Below are 19,089 nucleotides of genomic sequence, written 5' to 3'. Positions count from 1 at the left end.
TAGCACCATATATATATAATATACATTAAATATAAGAGAGCAGTAACTCTAAATCTCTCTGATCAATTCAAATAACCATATGTTTTCTTAACTTTTCTAAAGTAGACGTATACCGTGAGCATTAATTGTTCATGGTCGAGCACCCCAATGTGCCGTATATTATACAAGCAATGCATGTAAATTGCTACTTAATCATGGTATAAAACTTACCTACTACTATTTGGTAATCATTTCAGTAAATATCTTTTAACGCAGTACCTAAATATTTGAAGAACTCATGGTTAAGTTTGATTTCTATCTTGGGTAAAGTTCTAGAATGGATTATTAAAGAGATCATTATGAAATACAGATGAAAACATAAGAGCATGTGCAAGGACCTATCCTTGAGTATAGAAAACTATTTGTATGAACTAGTAGAGACATAATTTTGCATATTTTAGCCAGAAATTTGATGTTGCTGTAAAAGTTTACATGAGGAAAAAGAGGATAGTGAATTATTTGAGAACATACCAGAAAGAGGAACAGGAGGGAATGTTTCTCCTGAAATTGAGAAGACACAGGTTGAATACAAGAGGGAAGTTTGTTTTCTCTGGCCCCAAGAGGCAGAACCAGGTTCAAAGATGCTACACGAAAGTGATTTGAGCTGAAAGGAGCTACTTTTGGAGGTAAAGTTCCATTTCATAGGATGCCAGTAGTTGCTTCATTTTTCTCCTTTCTGTATTTATTCCCATTCTTTGTTTTCTTTACAGTAGCTAACCAGCTAGCCTGCCTCCCCTTCCTTCCTCCTTCTCTCTCTCACTTCTTCTGTCTCTCACATCTTCTCTCCCTCCCTCCTTTATTTCCTTCCCTTTTCAAATGAAAAATTTCACCTATAAACCCAGAGAGAAGAGCATAATGAACCCTTGGCATATCAATCCAGCTTCACCTGCTGTATGAACAATCTTGTTTCATCCTTATACATTGCTACCCTGCTTACTCTCTACCCCCCTATGTTAATTTAAAGCAAATCTAAGCATCGTATAATTTTATATATGAATGCTTCAGTAAGTACCTATAAATTAAATACTTAAAAAAATAAATTTAACCATAATATAATAAATACCATTGCATATCTAAAGAAAAACAAAGTAATTCCTTAATATCGCCAAATATCCTGTCAGTGTTCAAATTTCCCCAGTTTTTTAAAATAGTTTCAGCTGTACAAAACAACATAGCAATTAGACATTTACACACCAACAAGTCTACTGCCCATCTAACATCTTACAATACCATTGACTATATTCTCTATACTATATACATTCCATGACTACATATATTGTTTAATTGCAATTGACATTCATTATTATTTTATGTCAGTTTCAGTTGTACAGTGTAGTGGTTAGGCATTTATATAATCTATGAAGTGACCCCCCCCCCCCGTAAGTCTAGTACTCATCTAACATTATACATAGTTTTTACAGTATTATTAACTGTATTTCCCATATTGTATTTCATATCCCTGTGACTATTTTGTAATTACCATTTATACTTCTTTATCCGTTCACCTTTCTCACCCATTCCTCCAGTGCCCCTCCCTTCTGGCAACCATCAGTTTGTTCTCTATATCCATGAGTCCATTTCTGTTTTGTATGTTCATTTATTCTGTTCTTATAGATTCTACAGATAATGTGAGGTCATATGGTATTTGTCTTTCTCAGTCTGATTTACTTCACTTAGCATAATATCCTCTAGGTCCATCCATATTCTTGCAAATGGTAAGATTTCATTCTTTTTTTATGGCAGAGTAATACTCCATTTATATATGTACCACAATTTCTTTATCCAGTCTTCCATTGATGGACATTTCAGTTGTTTCCCTATCTTGGCTATTGTGAATAGTGCTGCGGTAAATATAGGGGTGCATGTATCTTTTTGAATTAGTGTTTTGGATTTCTTCAGATAAATACCCAGGAGAGAAATTGCTGGGTCATAAAGTAGTTCTATTTTTAATTTTTTGAGGAACCTCCATACTATTCTCCATAGTGGCTGCACCAATCTGTAGTCCCACCAACAGTGCACATGGTTTCCCTTCTCTCCACATCCTCACCACCACCTGTTGTTTGTTGGCTTATTGATGATGGCCATTCTGACAGCTATGAGGTGATACCTCATTGTGGGTTTAATTTGCATTTCTCTGATGATTAGTGACATTGAGCATCTTTTCATATGTCTGTTGGCCATGTGGATGACCTCTTTGGAGAAATATCTATTCAGGTCCTCTGCCTGTTTTTTAATTGGATTGTTTGTTTTTTTGGTGTTGAGTTGTATGAGTTGTTTTAAAATTGTCGATATTAATCCCTTATCAGTGTATCATTGACATACATCTTCTCCCATTTAATAGGATGTCTTTTCATTTTGTTGATGGTTTCCTTTGCTGTACAAAAACTTTTTAGTTTGAGGTAGTCCCATTTGTTTATTTTTTCTTTTGTTTCTCCCTAGTTGTTTTGTAATAGTCTTTTTTATAGTTGGTTTATTTGAGTTAGGATTCAAAGAAGGTTTGCATATTTTTTATGTTAATGATTGTTCTTAAGTATCTTGTAATCATAACAGTTCCTCCTTTTTTTTCTATTTGTTGAAGAAATTGAGTCATTTGTCCTACTTTATGAATTTTGCCAGTTGTACCTCTGTGTGCTGTATTTTGTGAATCAGAATTCAGTTCCAGATACTTGACCAGATTTAGGTTTATTTTTGTTTCTGGTAATAATAGTCTTTCATGGTATATATATTTCCTTATATATCACATAGGTACTCTGGTTGTTTCTCTTTTTGTGATGGTGAGATTGATCACAGTTTAGGTGTCTTGAGAAAGGATGTTTGAGAAATTAAAGTTTTGTGAGACTTTGCCTGAAATACCTTTCATACTGTCCTCATACTTGATAATTTGACTAGGTATAGAACTCTAGTTTAAAAAATCACTTTTATTTCAGACTTTTGAAGTTACTGCTCCATTGTCTCCTAATTTTTGGTATTTGAGTTCAGAAGTTTGAAGCCACACTTACTTAGGATATTCTCTGATCTCTGCTACTTTTCCCGACTCCTTCTCTGAAGCATTAGCATTTTTGGCATCTTAAGATTTTGATCTCATTTTTGGCTATCTTGGAAGCAGACTTTCTGCTACAGCCTACAGATGAGAACTCAACTCAGGTGACACCCTGATTTCAGTCCATGAGACTCTGAACAAAACAATCTAGTACCATTGTATGCCTTGATGGGTTACCTACAGAAACAAAGATAGTAAATAGGTACTGTGTCACAGAACTATGTTTATGGTAAACTGTTACGCTATAACAGGAAACTTTATTTTTTGAATATTTTTGGCTATCTTTCACATTTAAGATTTCAAATGCCTGGTGAACTCTGGGTTTTGTTTGTAGTCAATAGCAATGCCATAAAAAGTAAAATTGGAAGGTACACATGCATGTTTTGTCAACTGGTGTTTATTATACCTTATTATATAGCATATAATATATGTAATTATATATTATATACGTAGCGTAGTTTTCTATTGTGTTTGTTATATATCATATATAGTATATGTTTATGTATTATATTGGGGGTGCCAAAAAAATGTATACAAGTGGACACTTTTTCTCAGTGTTGCTCAAGCAGTAGTTCACCGTAATCAGAAGTGTCTAGATGCTGATGGTAACCACTTTGAGCACCTCTCGTAATTGCAGAAGTCAAATGTGACTTGTATTCATCTTTCATTTTATGTATATATTGAGTATTACAATTTTAATACAGTTTTTTCCTTTCTTAAAATGTGTATACATTTTTTTTGACACCGTCTGTGTATCATATATATTACATATGTAATATAAGTTTCCTGTTATAGTGTAACAGTTTACCATAAACATAGTTCTGTGACACAGTACCTATTTACTATCTTTGTTTCTGTAGGTAACCCATCAGGGCATACAATGGTACTAGATTGTTTTATTCAGAGTCTTGTGGACTGAAATCAGGGTGTCACCTGAGTTGAGTTCTTATCTGTAGGCTGTAGCAGAAAGTCTGCTTCCAAGTTTATTGTTGGGAGCAGAATTTAGTTCCTTGGATTTGTAGGACTAAGATATCAATTTCCTGATGGACTGTCTGCTGGGCCTGCTCTCACCTGGAGGTTGACCACATTGTTTGTCATGTGGGCCCCTCCATCTTCACGTCAACAGGGCACATGGAATCTGTCTCGTGCTTTGAATCTTTGACTTTCTTTTCTCCAGTCTTGCAAAGAAATCTCTTTGTTCTTCATTGGCTCATAAAAGATCAGGCCCACCCAGATAATCTCCCTGTCTTCAGGTCAACTGTGCCATATAACATAACTTAATCATAGGGATAAAATCTGTCAAAATCACAGTCCCAAGGATCATGTAGAATGTGTACACCAGATCTGGTAATCTTGGGAACATTTTGGAATTCCTAGTACACAGGGATTTGAAAACCCCCATATGTCAGTATCTTCAAGTTTTTTCTTTGTGGTTGTTTAGTTTCTTGAGACACAGTTGCCAGTTTTTGCATGGTGAATTATAAATCTGGCTGCCAGCATGTTGGGAGTTGAAAGTGGGGAGAGGGCTGAGGATCTCACTGTTTTATCATGCACGTTCACTTATGCCTCATTTTCGATTTAGTACCTCATCTCTTCCTTCTCTATATGTCTGATGCCTCCTAGTCCAGAGCTTTCCTGGTTTGTTTGCTTTAGAGAATAATCACCTGGCTGTGCAGTTTGGAGATGGAGTCTTTAAGTGTCTGACTTCTTCTCACAGGCGTTCAGCCAGTCTCTGTTTCCAACCCAAGCTCATCACACCTGTATCTAGTACCTATAATTTCCGATTCCTGTTGGGCTGATCACCTTGTTTCTCTTTGATATCTACATTTCTATTTATTCTGTTCTGCTAAGCAATTACATCTATTTTTTCTTTTATTGTTTTTAAATTGTTTTAATCTTTATTTTTCTCTTTTTCATCTCCTATTTACTTTGTCTTTGTGAATATTAGATTTACAAATTTTCTAATTTGTATCAAATCTTCTAATTTTATCAAAGGTGGAGTTCCTATTGTATTGTAGTTCTCCTTTGAGTAAGTTCTAAGAGGAAAAAGGGGGAAAATAATTACCTTAAAATCATCTTGTAATCAGAAATGTAGATAGTCTTTTAATGTGTCTTCTTTCTGAAGTTATGTGGTCCTGTTGTTGAATTTATTAAATGTCACAATTTGGAAAGAACAATCTGGTCATCATGTATTTTTTGTTTTCTGATCTGTACTGACTAATATTTAATAACTGGATAAGACCAGTAAAAAGATCACCATAAGCCATAGTAGAGAGAATAAATTTTTAGTCACTGTTTGAATTGTTACCACGTATATCTTAGGTTACTTCCTACTTATCATAGTTATCTTATGAAGATATGAAAAGTTCATAAAAATGTAATACGGAACATTTTGTTTTTGGTATTCTTTCTTTTTAAAACAATGGTTATTTTCTGCTGATCCAGATGTATCCTCTTGCCAAGTTCTGTTGCTAACACTGAGAAATTGTTGTTTATCTTATATAGCTGATCTGAGTTGGGAAAAAAAAAAATAGAGCTAATTCTTTCATGTGAGAATGCATCTGTGACCTTGGACTCAGTAATGTCTTAGAATACTTAACTAACCACGGATATCTTACTGAATAAATACTGCTATAGCTGATTCAGACTACACTGGCTTTTAATATTAGTGACACAAATTATATTGTAGGTATCAGTCTTACTGAACCCAAACTGCTTTTATCCTTTGCACATCTTGATTATAGCAGATACTAAATTTGCACATCTTGATTATAGCAGGTACTAAATTTGACTACTCTGAACATACATTTAAAATCACAAAGGCTTCTTGGCAGATTTATTTTTGGTTCCATAAGATGTAATATTTGATATTTTGGATTTTTCAGAAAAAAAAAAAAAAAAAAAAAAAAACGAGAATAAATTTTTCTTTTATAACTTTAAGCACAAACTTTTAGCCCTTCTGTTGTTATGAGAAACCTGCATAGATATGTTCAGTGTTTCCATTTGTGTGGTTTTTTTGGTCTATGTCTTAGTTTGTTTTAAGACCTATAATCGTGTTTCTTAAACTTCAATATGCATCTGAATTGCTTGGGGATTGTTTTTTTAAGTGCAGGCTTTGGATCAATAAATCTTGGGACCTGAGATTCTGCATTTCTAAGAAGCTTCCAAGTGATAGCAGTACTTTTAGTCCATGGACCACATGTTGAGTGGCTGGGTTCTGTAATACCCATCATACCAATAGATGTTTATCTTCAAGTTAGAGCAAAGGCTCTTAATCCTGGCTATGCATCAGAATCTCCTTAGAGCTTTTAAAATATGTAGATGTGTAGGCCCCTCTTCCTACTTACTGAATTACATCTTTAGATATCAGAGAACTCAGCATCTATATTTTTGTAAAGCACTGCTGATGGGCAACCTGGTTTAAGCACCACTGAGGTAGAATAATAAAGGTTAGAGATAAGCTTTCCTTATAGTGATATCTGGAAAAGCAACAAGTTATGTTTCATTCAGGTAGTTACTAGCCATTTTTGCTTTTGAAATTTTTTTCTTTTGCTTTCCTGAATGTTTTCTAAATATGGTACTTTCAGATATGATTTTGAGTACTATATGTGTAATAAGTTGTAGTTATAATTTGAAATAAATATGTATTCAAGTAGAGGTAATCTTTTATATAGCCTATGTTTTTATTAGGCCATTTTTTGTCACAAGTGATAGTAGCCCAACTAAACTTTTTTTTTTAAAGAGGGTGCAGCTTTCAGGGATCGAACCGGCAACCTTGGTGTTATTACCACCACCACCCCACCCACCCCCCGTTCTAACCAACTGAGCTAACAGGCCGCCCCCAACTAAATATTTTTAAATAAAAGTAGGCATTTACCAAAAATGTAGGGATGGTGCCGGCTTCTGTCACTACTGGTGTTAGTGAGTCAAAAATAACTTTATTAAAACTCTGTCTCCTTTCTTTTCTCTGCTCTTTTCCATTTTGACTTATTTGGGTAGTCTTTTTCATTTGTGGTGATCGAAGTGGCCAAATAGTTCATGACTCACATCTTAGCAATTTAGCAACCTTTAAACATAGGTTTTTCTTCCATCCCTGTGGCAAAAGTCTGTGCGAGGATTCCCAGTTGTCCCAGCCTAGGCCAAAGACCCATTTCTGGCACCAGAGCAACAGGATCAAGTAGTTACAGACCACTCAGAAGGAATAAGGTTATCAGAGAATTAGAGAAGAGTGATTTCCCAAAAGATTCAGGGCAGACAGTACATACAGTGAATGTACCCTTTGGAGGTTATTTGATAACATGTAGAGTTAAGTAACTTGAATTTTGCTTTGTTTCTCCTTTTGGGTGTATCCATATTGGTGTGAAAATAATATAGGAATAGGCAAATTATCCACGGCTGATGGTAAAGCCTTTGCAGATCCTGAAGTGCTTCGGAGGTTGACTTCATCTGTTAGTTGTGCGTTGGATGAAGCTGCTGCTGCACTTACCCGAATGAGAGCTGAAAGCACAGCAAATGCAGGGCAGTCGGACAAGTAAGTGCATTTTCACCGTGTTCAATATGAAAACATTTTCTTAAAAGTAATAAAATATTGCTAACATTTATTGAACATTTATTTTGTGCCTGTCACTATACCAGCCACTTTACATGCGTTATCTTATTCATAGTCAACAAAAGCCATACACATGCATGGGTTTTGTTTTTACACCCATTTTATTCATGAAAAGCTTAAGAGAAGCGGTTAAGTTTAAATAGGTTACAAGTGGTAGGGTTGGGACAGCTGTTTTTTCTGACTGCAAGGCTTAGCCGATATGTTATAAAAGATCTTTTGCTTATTTAGATTTTGTATTCTTTTAATGTTTTGGTGGAAAAAAAGTAAATGCTTTCTAATTAGTCATGCCATTTTCCAGTTCATGTACATAATTTTGACTGTTTTAAAGGGCAAAGTTTGGTTTCTTTTATGAAAGTTCAAAAAATGTCATAGACATAATCCCCATAACTTGTATGTAAGTGAGTCCCAGGGACTTCATTTTTGTATGTGCTGTAATTTCTTTTATATAGGATAGTAAGGGCTCATCAGATATTTTGTGACTTGGCTTTTTATGTTTTCATGATGGTGCTATGCAATAAAAATTACCCCATCTCTTATATAAGAACAGTTATGGGTGGTGTAGTGAAAAATGGATGTAAACTCCAAGGAACCAGCTTTTACTCTCAGAGGCTTCTTTTTCTTCTCTAAATATAAAAATAAGGTATTTTATTTATTTCAGCAGTTGCCTTTAAACAGTTGAGAAAATGGAAGTGTTTTATATATGTGTTTAGAGAATTAAGAAAACAGCATTTAAAAAGTGTCTTTTGTATAATAGTGTTTTTATGTAGCTACTTTTAAGAACGTGAAAGAGAGGTTATATAATACTAACAAGAGTGTGAATTTGCTGTTTCTCTTATCTCTGTATTTATTTCAACAGATTTTTGTGTTTTTATTAATTTATTTACCATTCTTCTCATAGATTGACTCTTCCTCTTTAGTTAATCCCAGATTCTATTCCTTAGTTAACAGTTCAGTTTTACTGGCCTATAATATTCCTAATCTCCAGATAGTTAGTTATCAATGTGGTACCTGCTGAGACTGGCAAAAAAGAAAATTTAAAAACACCTTGAAGAGTGTATTAAAGCTAGTTCAAGCTGGAAATAGAATAGAAAAAAAGTCATAAATTCTTTGGCATTGAAAATACTAGAAGTTATCAGCAAAACAATAGAACATGTTGGTGACAGTCACATTTATTTGGCAAAGCTTGGGAAATATAGTGGAGTGCAGTGAGTGCTATATGCCAGATTTTACATTATTTAAATGCAGTGCCATGTGCCAGATTTAACGTTCTCTTTGTTCACAAGTTCTGAAGTTCAACCATTGCTACAGTAGTTCTTATAAGGTTTTGAAGCTAGCATATACATGGAAATTGAAAGAAAGTCTAAATGGGAAGGTAGAAGAGGGTGTGTCCCTGAGGGAGAGGGAGAGAATGAGAGACCACTTGAAAGAGAGAAAAGGTGTGTTCTTCTACAGGAAATGTCTTGTGGGGAGGATTTGTCCTTAACTTGCTTAAAGGTGATAGCGAACACTGACAGTATAGGGACCATCAGTGTATCTTATAAAATCGAAATATGGCACAAGCTTACTAAGTGCTGTTCAAGACTGACTTAAATAAGGAGATAATATAATTAACAAGTTAAAAATATATAGTATGGCACGTACTGATAAGAATTATGGGGGGAAAATTTGAATTTGAAAGTGCTAGGGCAGTGTTTGGGGTTGGCACGTGGCATTTTTAGTACAGTGGTCAGGGAAATCCTCACTTGAAAGGTGGCTTTTTAGCAAAGACCTGAAATGGGTAAGGGAGTGAGCTGTGTCTGAGAGGAGATATATTGATAGAGGGACAGCAAATACGTATATCTTGGAGTTGGAGCTTAATTAGTGTTATTGATGAAAAGCAGGAAAGCTAATGTGGCTAAAGTGGGAAGAGAAGAGTAAGAATAGTAAGCCATAAAACCAGAGAGGTAAAGCGGCAGGGATAGTGTGGGATCCTGCTTACTACTAGACAGATCTTGTAAGGATTTTGGTCTCTGCTGTGAATGAGATTAGAGGCATTGGGGGTTTCTGAGCAGAGGAGTGACATGATCGACTTTCCTTTAAACAAGATCTTTGGCTGCCTCATTGAAAAGACCCTGAAAGAGAGGAGAGCAAGGGTAAGAGCAGGGAGACTGCTTAAGAGACTGCCATAAGCTGAGCTAAATAAAGATGAGCTTCTGAATCTAGTAATAATAGAGGTATAGAAAGTTATCCATGGGTATAGGAAGAGGTAAAGAAAGTTAGTGTCTGAAGTGACAGGGCCATGTTTCAAGAGGATGCTATATGAATTGAGTTATATTTGAAATAAAGAGAATATTGATTAATAGCCCTAGATTATAGTGTTTTTCTCAGAATGAACTTTATCCAAAAGTGAGGGAATATTTAGAAATGTGCATAGTCGGAATTGCTTTAGGTCGTTTACAGGGCAAACACTTCACTCTCCGTCTAATTTTCTGTTGCTACACTTTTCCACTCTTTTGCTTGAATTCAGCCTTTGCCTGGCCAGGGTAATTTTCAGAACGCCCACAAAACATAGTGACATAAGTAAATACTTCAAAAAAAGATTCTCCTTAGCAGTTATTCAAATATTAGTCGAAACTACATGCTCACAACTTTCCTTTCTGATTTCTCTTTACTTGATTGAAGAACTCAGCTAGTCCTTTATAATTAGTACAAGTTTTATTTTAAATAAATAAATACTTTTTAATTAATTTTTATGAAAATTTTTTAGTGACTGAACAAAAAGAAGTGTAATTATAACCTGTATTTTGTTCATGTGAGTTTCTGTAAAATTTTATGTTTTAAAATTTTGGTTTTTCCCACTTGTACTAAATTGGATTTTATCTTGCAGTTGCATAACGAAACATTTTATAATGTTGAAAATTTTAATTCAGTGACTTTTATATGTAGATTTTAAAAACTCAGTGAAGTGAATCATTTTCAGTTACTTTTTTGTTATGGATCATATTGAAATGATCATTCTTGTTTAGCAATACTGTCCAGAACTTAGGCTGTGCAATGTTTTATATTCTTAGATCCTGATATTACAATATTTTTCTCCTAATAGCCGCAGTTTGGCAGAAGCCTGTTCAGAAGGAGATGTAAATGCTGTGCGAAAGTTACTCATTGAAGGGCGAAGTGTGAATGAACACACTGAGGAAGGGGAGAGCCTCCTTTGTTTAGCTTGTTCTGCTGGATACTATGAGCTTGCACAGGTTTGTATTATCAAAGTAAAGCTTTTTGTTTTGTAACCTGGCCTGCGTAGTAAGGACATAGTAAAGTTAACCATTAGGCTCATTTCAACAAACAATTTTGTTAGATACATTTTGTGTTCGTTGGCTCTTTTACTATATATAGTATGACTAGGGAAGTGTTAACATGTTCAAAAATTTTTAAAGAAAATGCCATTTTCTAATATGCTTTAAACTTTTTCTTTCATAAGGTTTTGTTGGCAATGCATGCAAATGTGGAAGATAGGGGAATCAAAGGTGACATTACACCTTTAATGGCTGCTGCTAATGGAGGACATGTCAAAATTGTGAAGTTGCTGCTAGCTCATAAAGCTGATGTCAATGCACAGTCTTCAACAGGTTATGCATATTTCTTTTTCAATTTTAAGTATTAACTCCCTTTAGTATTAAGTACTTCACGTGAAAGTGGTCATTAGTGATAATTTTGCAGTTCTCTTATTATAAGTGCCGCACACTTACATAAGTCTGTGAGTTAGGTTTAAAATATCTAGAATATATTTTGAATGAATTGTCTCCTATTTTTGTGTGTGAGGGCAATTATATGGCCTTTTAAGGTTCTTTTAGATTAAACATTGGCCCAGTAAGAAGGACTACCCTCTTGGAAATGGAAAGGTGTGGGCTATGGCTCTCAAGTCCAGATTTCCTATTTTTCGAGGGAGAAAGGAAGGGAAGATATGAAGAACATAAAGGATATGGAACAAAATGCAGGTCTTTCATTGCCCACTGTTACTAAATTGTGGCCTATAGAAAAAGAGTATTATGAAATAATTGTATTCCACAAGAGACATAACTGTAGTCTAAATTAATTTTTTTCCTTTCAAATTTGAGTATACGTGGATTTGTATAAAACCTCTAAAATATGAAAATACATTTTGTGCATTTTCTTCATGTAAGATTTTCAAAATTATTAAATATTTTAAATAATTTTTAAAGTATACAGGTTCTGATAAGGGGGTTTTAGAAATCCTTATTTTACCCAGAAGGATGATTTTTTTTTTTCCCTGTAACATGGGAGATTTTTATCACCAAAAAGGAATGTTTTTGAAATTACGTTAACTTTGATCAGTTAAACTCATGTTTGAAGTAGTGAAAACAAATATGTATGATTAAAAAGAATGGTATGAGGTGTATATGATGAATAATTACAATTCCCCCCCAAAAATAAAACTTGTGAAATATTTTTTTGATTAAATTTAGAATGAACGTAACTTTTTTCTCATTGGAAAAGTTAGTTTCAGAATTGTTCAATTCTTTTATAACTCTACAGTCATGCTAAGTGTATCTGATTTTCCACATGTATTTGACCCTAATTTTAAATGGAAAGAACAGGGAGTTGATTTAAAGAAGATAAAATGCAAGGAGGAAAGCAATTATACATATAAAAATGATATCTAAATTTATTAAGGTTATAGTCTCCCATTTCCGTTTTCTCTTTGATGTTAAATTAGACTGTTTTATTTTGGTATTTTATGTTAATGTCTTTGTTTTTCTTCATTAAAATAGGCAATACAGCACTTACATATGCTTGTGCTGGAGGCTATGTAGATGTTGTAAAGGTGCTCTTGGAATCCGGTGCTAGTATTGAGGACCATAATGAAAATGGTCATACTCCTCTTATGGAAGCTGGAAGTGCTGGACATGTGGAAGTAGCCAGATTGCTGCTAGAAAATGGGGCTGGCATTAATACGCATTCCAATGAATTTAAAGAGAGTGCCCTTACATTAGCTTGTTACAAAGGTACAGTATAAAACATTTTTTTAAACAACAGTTTTAAACATATGAAATGTCAATTTATTTTTTTAACTAAAATAAGTTAAAACGTGATAATATATAGCATGTAATGAACTGATGAAGTATTTCGAAGTTTAAAAGTCTAACATGTAAACTTTTCAACTAATAGACTCTGTTTTAAATGTTGTCAATAAAAAAATGACTGTTAATTGATATAGTTACTTTATCAGAAACAGTTGGTTTAGTAAAATGCACTTCTAAATGGTGTTGCATGTCAGTATATTTTTCCTAGTTCACACAAAAGAATCCTATTGAGTGCAGAAATATTCAGCCGGTAAGTTTAAAAGAAAACAGTAAAAATGGCCAGAATGATCTACTAACAGGAGGTGCTTAAGCTATTTCTCATGATACCAAGAAGAAAGGAGAAAAATTGAAGAAAAAGGAGGGAATATGAAAAGAAAAGTGAAAAGTGGCATGGATGGATTTTGAATTCAAAAGAACAATTTTAGGGTATCATCAACACATTTAATAAAATTAGAAGTTAAGAGCTGGACAACACCTACCCATATGCAGCTGTGTATATGGCGTTTTAAGTGATGTTAACCAGTCTGAAAATACTGATAATACAGAAAATACCCTCTTTTGGAAGGGCAAGACAATTGTCTAGAAAGATGCTTGGTCTTCAAGCAGCTAATGTTCTACATTCTAAAGTCACCCACAGAACCAGACATTTTTCAAATTCCACCTTATGACAGATAAATGGCTATAAACTAAGGAACTTTAAAAAAAAGCAGATGTCATGCAATTTTATGTCTGCATAGCTATATAGTTCAGTGTTTTGTATCATCTGCAGCCGTGTTTGTATCATAAAATAAGTGGTAATTTCTGGACCCTGAGACATCAAAAAAAGCTCTTGCAAGGTGAGTACAAAATTTAAGGTGACTCACTTTCAATGGCTAAATCTTCGCTTATACAAGCTTGTGAGTGAATACATCCTTAAATTTTGTACTCCTGACTTGGATTGCCTCACCCTAGTCCTGGCCCTGGTGTTGTTTTGTTTGGTTCTATTTCAGAGTAGCCAAGGTTGTGTGAAATCTTTTGTAATAACTTCCCTTAAAAACATGGTTAATAATGCTTAGGTACATAAATGACTAAAATTTACGTTAAATGTGAAAATATGGTCTATCTAAAGTTTTTGATTATCTGGTGTTTTCAGATTAAGGGTGATTAGGAAGCACAGCTGAAGTCCCTAGTTCCTCAGTTCTGTTTGGTGATTAGGAAGAGGCTGATCTTCCTTAGGAGGAGAAGACTTAAGCCTTGGGGCAGCCTCTCTAAGGCAGGCTGATTGGTTGACTCTCTCCCCTTTTCACAAATACATTTGAACCTAGTACTGGCTGCATTTTACTTCTTGAGTCCCAGCTAGTCAGAAGAGCATTGAGATGGGGCAACATGTAACTCCTCTTCCCTCTCTCCTTTGCTTGTAGCCCCACCCTGCTTTCCAAAAGGGGGCATCTGAGGTTGGGGCTTGCTGGCTTTAATTAGAAACTGGATATAAAACTGAGCTGGTGGAGAACATCTCTACTACTTCCAAGGATCCATGGACCCTCTCCCTTTCCTCTATTTCTGGTGAGGTCTCCTAGGACATAGAATGACAAGGAGGAGATGGGGAAGAGATAGAACTCAGGCTGAGACTAACACTGATGTGGATCTTTGGAAAGGGAGAATGACAGAGAGGAAAGGGAGGGTAGAGGGCAGGTAGTTTAGCAAAAACAAGATATGGTAGATTCTGCACTTAATGAAATTAGTTTTGTTTTAGTTGTTTTATCTGTGATTCCACCATTCACTCCACCCTAGGTCTCACTTGATTGAGAATTGACTGCAGTGCAACTGGAAAAAAAATTATTAAATTTTCTGTTGTTTCTTGCATAGCATCTAAAGTCCTTTCTAAAATATAATGTGTCATCTTTGTACCTACTCATAAGGCGTCCTGATGTGAACTGAAGCATATGGTTTATTTGAAACTACATAAATATATGTGTGTGTGAGTCTGTGTGTATATATGTATGTGTGTATGTGTGTGTGTGTCTATGTTTATATCTAAATAAGTGAATATAGACTAAGTGGTATTTCAAGAATATTTTTATATCTGCAGTTTTCAGCTTATAAGCAGGATGTTCCTAAAAAATTTGAGTTAGTTACTAAACCTTAAAACACATTTTCTCAAATAATTTCAATGATTATAATCATCCCAGGCAAGTAGTTCATGAAAGCTAGTTTACTCTACACCATAAATAAAAGAAATTTATCATTCTTGGGCTCTGAAAAGGTTGTAGAGGAGATATTCTGGTTGTTGGATTTTAATGGCATCTTTTCTCACCTGCTACAGCAAGGATTCTAGTAGCAACAGTTTCCAGGGCAACAGGGTAGGGAGTAGAAGAGCAAAGATCATTTGTTTAAGTTGTGTTCAGCAGTTGAGGGAGGCTTGTCGCGGACTTTAATACTATCCTTATAAATTTATTGCTATAATTTAAATATAACTTCAAAACATTGGAATTTTTCTTATATTTTTGGAATAAGACATTTTAAATAATCTTACACATTTTTGGTTTAGGACATCTAGAGATGGTGCGATTTCTTTTGGAAGCAGGCGCAGATCAAGAGCATAAAACAGATGAAATGCACACTGCTCTAATGGAGGCTTGCATGGTAAGATTGGTGAAATACATACATTAAATGTATTTATATATTAGTAGAGACAGACAGTGTACAATGAGTGCCTTTTCCTTGGGTGCAGAGGTTCTGTTTATCATAGACTTACTATGGAGCAGAACCTCAGCTATATGAATTAATCAGTAGTTTTCAGAACTAGTTGTACAACATTAAATTCTATTAGAGGTGCTTTCTGGAGCTTTACAGAATTACCTTCATTTTCTTAGTCTCACATAACTACTGGTTTTACATAGTCAGCACAAAAATTGACTTTTTAAAAGGTTGATTGAAGATGTTAAAAAGGAGACTATAATCCATAGAGTATGCACATACCGTGTTTACCCGAAAATAAGACCTAGTCGGACAATCAGCTCTAATGCATCTTTTGGAGCAAAAATTAATATAAGACCTGGTATAATATAGTATAATATAATATGACATAATATAATGTGATATAATTAATATAACATAATATCAGGTCTTATATTAATTTTTGCTCCAAAAGATGCATTAGAGCTGATTGTCCTAGCCGGAAATATAGTCTTATTTTCGGGGAAACAGGGATTACTAACCATAATATGTTCATCAAACCAATAATTTTATTTATCAAAAATTTGAAATTAGAGTATCATTATATGTGTGTTACATGATTCGCCCTCTATCACGGTCTTTTCTGAGCCCTGAATTCCTTTTATAAGAGCTTTTTTTTGGGATTTGTACTTGGGAACGAGTAATAGTACACTTAAACGTCTGTATCGTGGCACAGAAATGGCTCAGAGCAATGTTATAGTCAGATTCATGAGAAAAACATGCCAAAGATAGAAAGCCCCAAATGGATTTGAAGTTTCTTTTTTCAGTTTCCCTTTAGAGAATGATTAAGGGGTTGTTACATTTCAATTACTAATTTAAAAAACATTAGGTAGCCATTTAAGAGTTGAGTTGATTTGTTTTCCTTATTTTTCATTCCATTGTTTGCTTTAGTAAATTATTATTTTAAACAAACATGAGTTTTTTTCAAAGGTTTTGAGTTCCCCCGTCTGTTAAGATGAGGATAGTTATAGCCCCATGATAAGGAACTTAAAACATCCTTGCCACCCCCACTAGAGAAAAAAACCTGTAAGTAGATTAAGAAATTAAAATGGAATAGTCTATAGACTTAATGAGCATGCACTGGAAATAAGTGTTATAAGTAGGTGCAAGATATTAGTAGGGGCCAGACATTTGGAAGTTTGCTAAAAGATTGAGGTTTTAAACTGGACTTTAAAGGAAATGTAGGAGTTGACTGCTTATGGAGGGGAAAAAATTCTGAGTTGGAAGAACATTAAAGTAACCATAGTAGAAATGAGATATTAAAGTGGTATTAAATGGCAAGCATGGAGGCAAAAATGAGCATGACATGTTAAAAGAAAATGAAATGCTTGTGAGGTAATATATAGAAGGAAAAACTATATAAAAGAAGGGAAAAGCGAACCTTGGAATTGCCAATAGTTAGGAAAGCTGTGGTAAAGGAGACAGAAGATAATAAGAGAGAACTGCTTTTTCTTAATTTTCATTTGCATGTTGAACAACTAAGGCAGTACCACGGACATATTGTGTTCCCTTTGCCCTAACATATTACACACAATTCCCCCACACCTCCAAAAAATACTCCACTTTTCTTTTTCTACCTAATCAAAAGTTTGCATGTTTTTAAGATTTCTCCGAAAAATCCAATTTTTGCTTTCTAAACTTTATCCTTTTAGCATTTAAGTTTTACCATGCAGTGCTGACATTATCTCATAGTAGTCTCTTGTTCATGTACTTAACTGTTTTTTTTTCCTGATGGTCAATAAGCTTGTTGATTGAAGACATCATTTTCCACATGTTTTATATTCTCAATCTCTATTTCCTACTCTTTAGTAAAGAAATAGATAGGTCTTAATAATCCTTGCTCATTCAACAGTTAGGTGTACATTTATTCTTATTTAAATGGAGATCAGGAAGTTTTATTGTATAATAATTGAAAAATCTTTATATTTTAAAAGATTTTTTTAAATGGTACTGATTTAATTTTTTAATTGCATTGTAATTAGGATGGCCATGTTGAAGTAGCGAGGTTACTTCTTGACAGTGGTGCCCAAGTGAACATGCCTGCTGATTCATTTGAGTCACCGTTGACTTTGGCCGCCTGTGGTGGACATGTGGAACTTGCGGCTTTACTTATTGAAAGAGGAGCTAGCCTGGAGGAGGTCAATGATGAAGGATATACACCATTGATGGAAGCAGCTCGCGAAGGACATGAAGAGATGGTGGCGTTACTTCTAGGCCAAGGTAACCATTCCAATCAAGACACTAAGACATAAATGTGTAAAATGTAAGATTATTTTATAAAATTGAATTCAATATTTCGTCTTTTAGTAGATTTGTAATAAAATATTATCACAAAAATTAATGCTAAAGTGTTTGCTTTAAAAATGGCTTCCATGCTGTGGCAAACAAAGTCAGATAGACTTCTTTAATATAGAGCTTTCAGAGCCATTATGTGCTACATGATTAAAAACAGGGAATTGGAGGTGAGTGGGGTAGGGTTGTAGGTTATGTAGGAGCATATATAAGATTCAGCATTTCTCAGGCTAACATAGTGAGAGAACTTCTCTGGGCAGAAAACCTATTTGATATATCTAGTGTCTCATGAAACACAGTATGGGATATCCTGTCATAAGGACTAACTTGATGAGAATGCAAGAATGCACACACATAAGAAGCTGTCAAGGAGCTCAATACGCATGGAACACATAGACTTCTCTTTTGGGAAAAATGAAAGAGTTACTTTACTGTATTAAGATACCTTAACTTTAGAAGTAGTCTCCCATCTTTATCCATATTTGTAGTCTTAATTTTTATGTCTCTTTAGTAGTAAAGTTTTTGTTTGGGCAAATTTAATAAGAGGAATGGCATATTTTAATAAAACTTGTTTATTGAGAGGTAATATTAACTGGAATTTTAATAGCATAGGTTTTGGAGCAGACTTCTTAGGTTTGAATCACAACTCCACTTCTTGCCAATTTTGTAACTTCCGGCAAGTTTCTACCCTTCTGTGCCTCATTTTGTTATCTGTAGGGTTGTTGTGAGAGTTTGTATATAATATACTAGTGTGTGTGTGTGGGTGTGGGTATGTGTGTGTGTAAGCTTTATATGTGTGTGTATGTATGTATGTATGTATGTATGTATATGTAAGCTTTTAGGACACTGTTTGTCATATAGTACAAGTGTTAGCTGTGGTGGTAATAGTTATGATGATAATGTTGTGACCTTGGGCAAGTTTAGTAACCTCAATTTTCTTAGCTGTAAAATGGAGCTAATAGTAACATGTAAAATGCATTTAATATTGCCTGGAAAATAGTAATAGCATATTAAACATTAGTTACTGTTATCATCATCTTTATCATCATTGTTTTTTAATCTTTATAATAAGGGAATGTAGTTTATTTTTCTAAGTCCTTTTATCACCGGAGTGGTACCTTCCTACTGAGTAAATCTTACTCTGGCTGTGTACATCAAATATGGACTAGTGGGTATGGTTTTGATAGTCTTCTTTATTTTTAACTGCTTCCCAGAGTAGGGGAGAGGCACTTTATTATTTAGTAAAGTAATGTAAATGTTCGTTTTTGAAGTATAGTTTATTAGGAAACAGTCATGTTTTGCTTATCTCTGGA

At 34.4% G+C, this 19,089-nt stretch overlaps 1 protein-coding gene across 10 annotated transcripts in view; it reads left to right on the top strand.

The window, feature by feature from the left end:
- The window catches only part of ANKRD17 (ankyrin repeat domain 17), a 152,301-nt gene that overhangs the window by 72,720 nt on the left and 60,492 nt on the right, over positions 1-19,089 (top strand). For all 10 annotated transcript variants that reach the window (XM_019720875.3, XM_019720898.3, XM_019720882.3 and 7 more), the window contains exons 3-8: positions 7,454-7,610; positions 10,771-10,918; positions 11,146-11,293; positions 12,458-12,691; positions 15,297-15,391; positions 17,467-17,704. In XM_019720875.3, the coding sequence (XP_019576434.1) occupies positions 7,454-7,610; positions 10,771-10,918; positions 11,146-11,293; positions 12,458-12,691; positions 15,297-15,391; positions 17,467-17,704 (1,020 nt within the window). The remainder of the gene's footprint in view (positions 1-7,453; positions 7,611-10,770; positions 10,919-11,145; positions 11,294-12,457; positions 12,692-15,296; positions 15,392-17,466; positions 17,705-19,089) is intronic.

Source organism: Rhinolophus sinicus, chromosome 1, assembly GCF_057876585.1.
Source record: "Rhinolophus sinicus isolate RSI-liver-muscle chromosome 1, RSI-T2T, whole genome shotgun sequence".
In the NCBI taxonomy this organism is placed as follows: Eukaryota; Metazoa; Chordata; class Mammalia; order Chiroptera; family Rhinolophidae; genus Rhinolophus; species Rhinolophus sinicus.
Note: the sequence above shows the minus strand (reverse complement) of the source record. Positions and strands in the feature narration are given on the sequence as shown.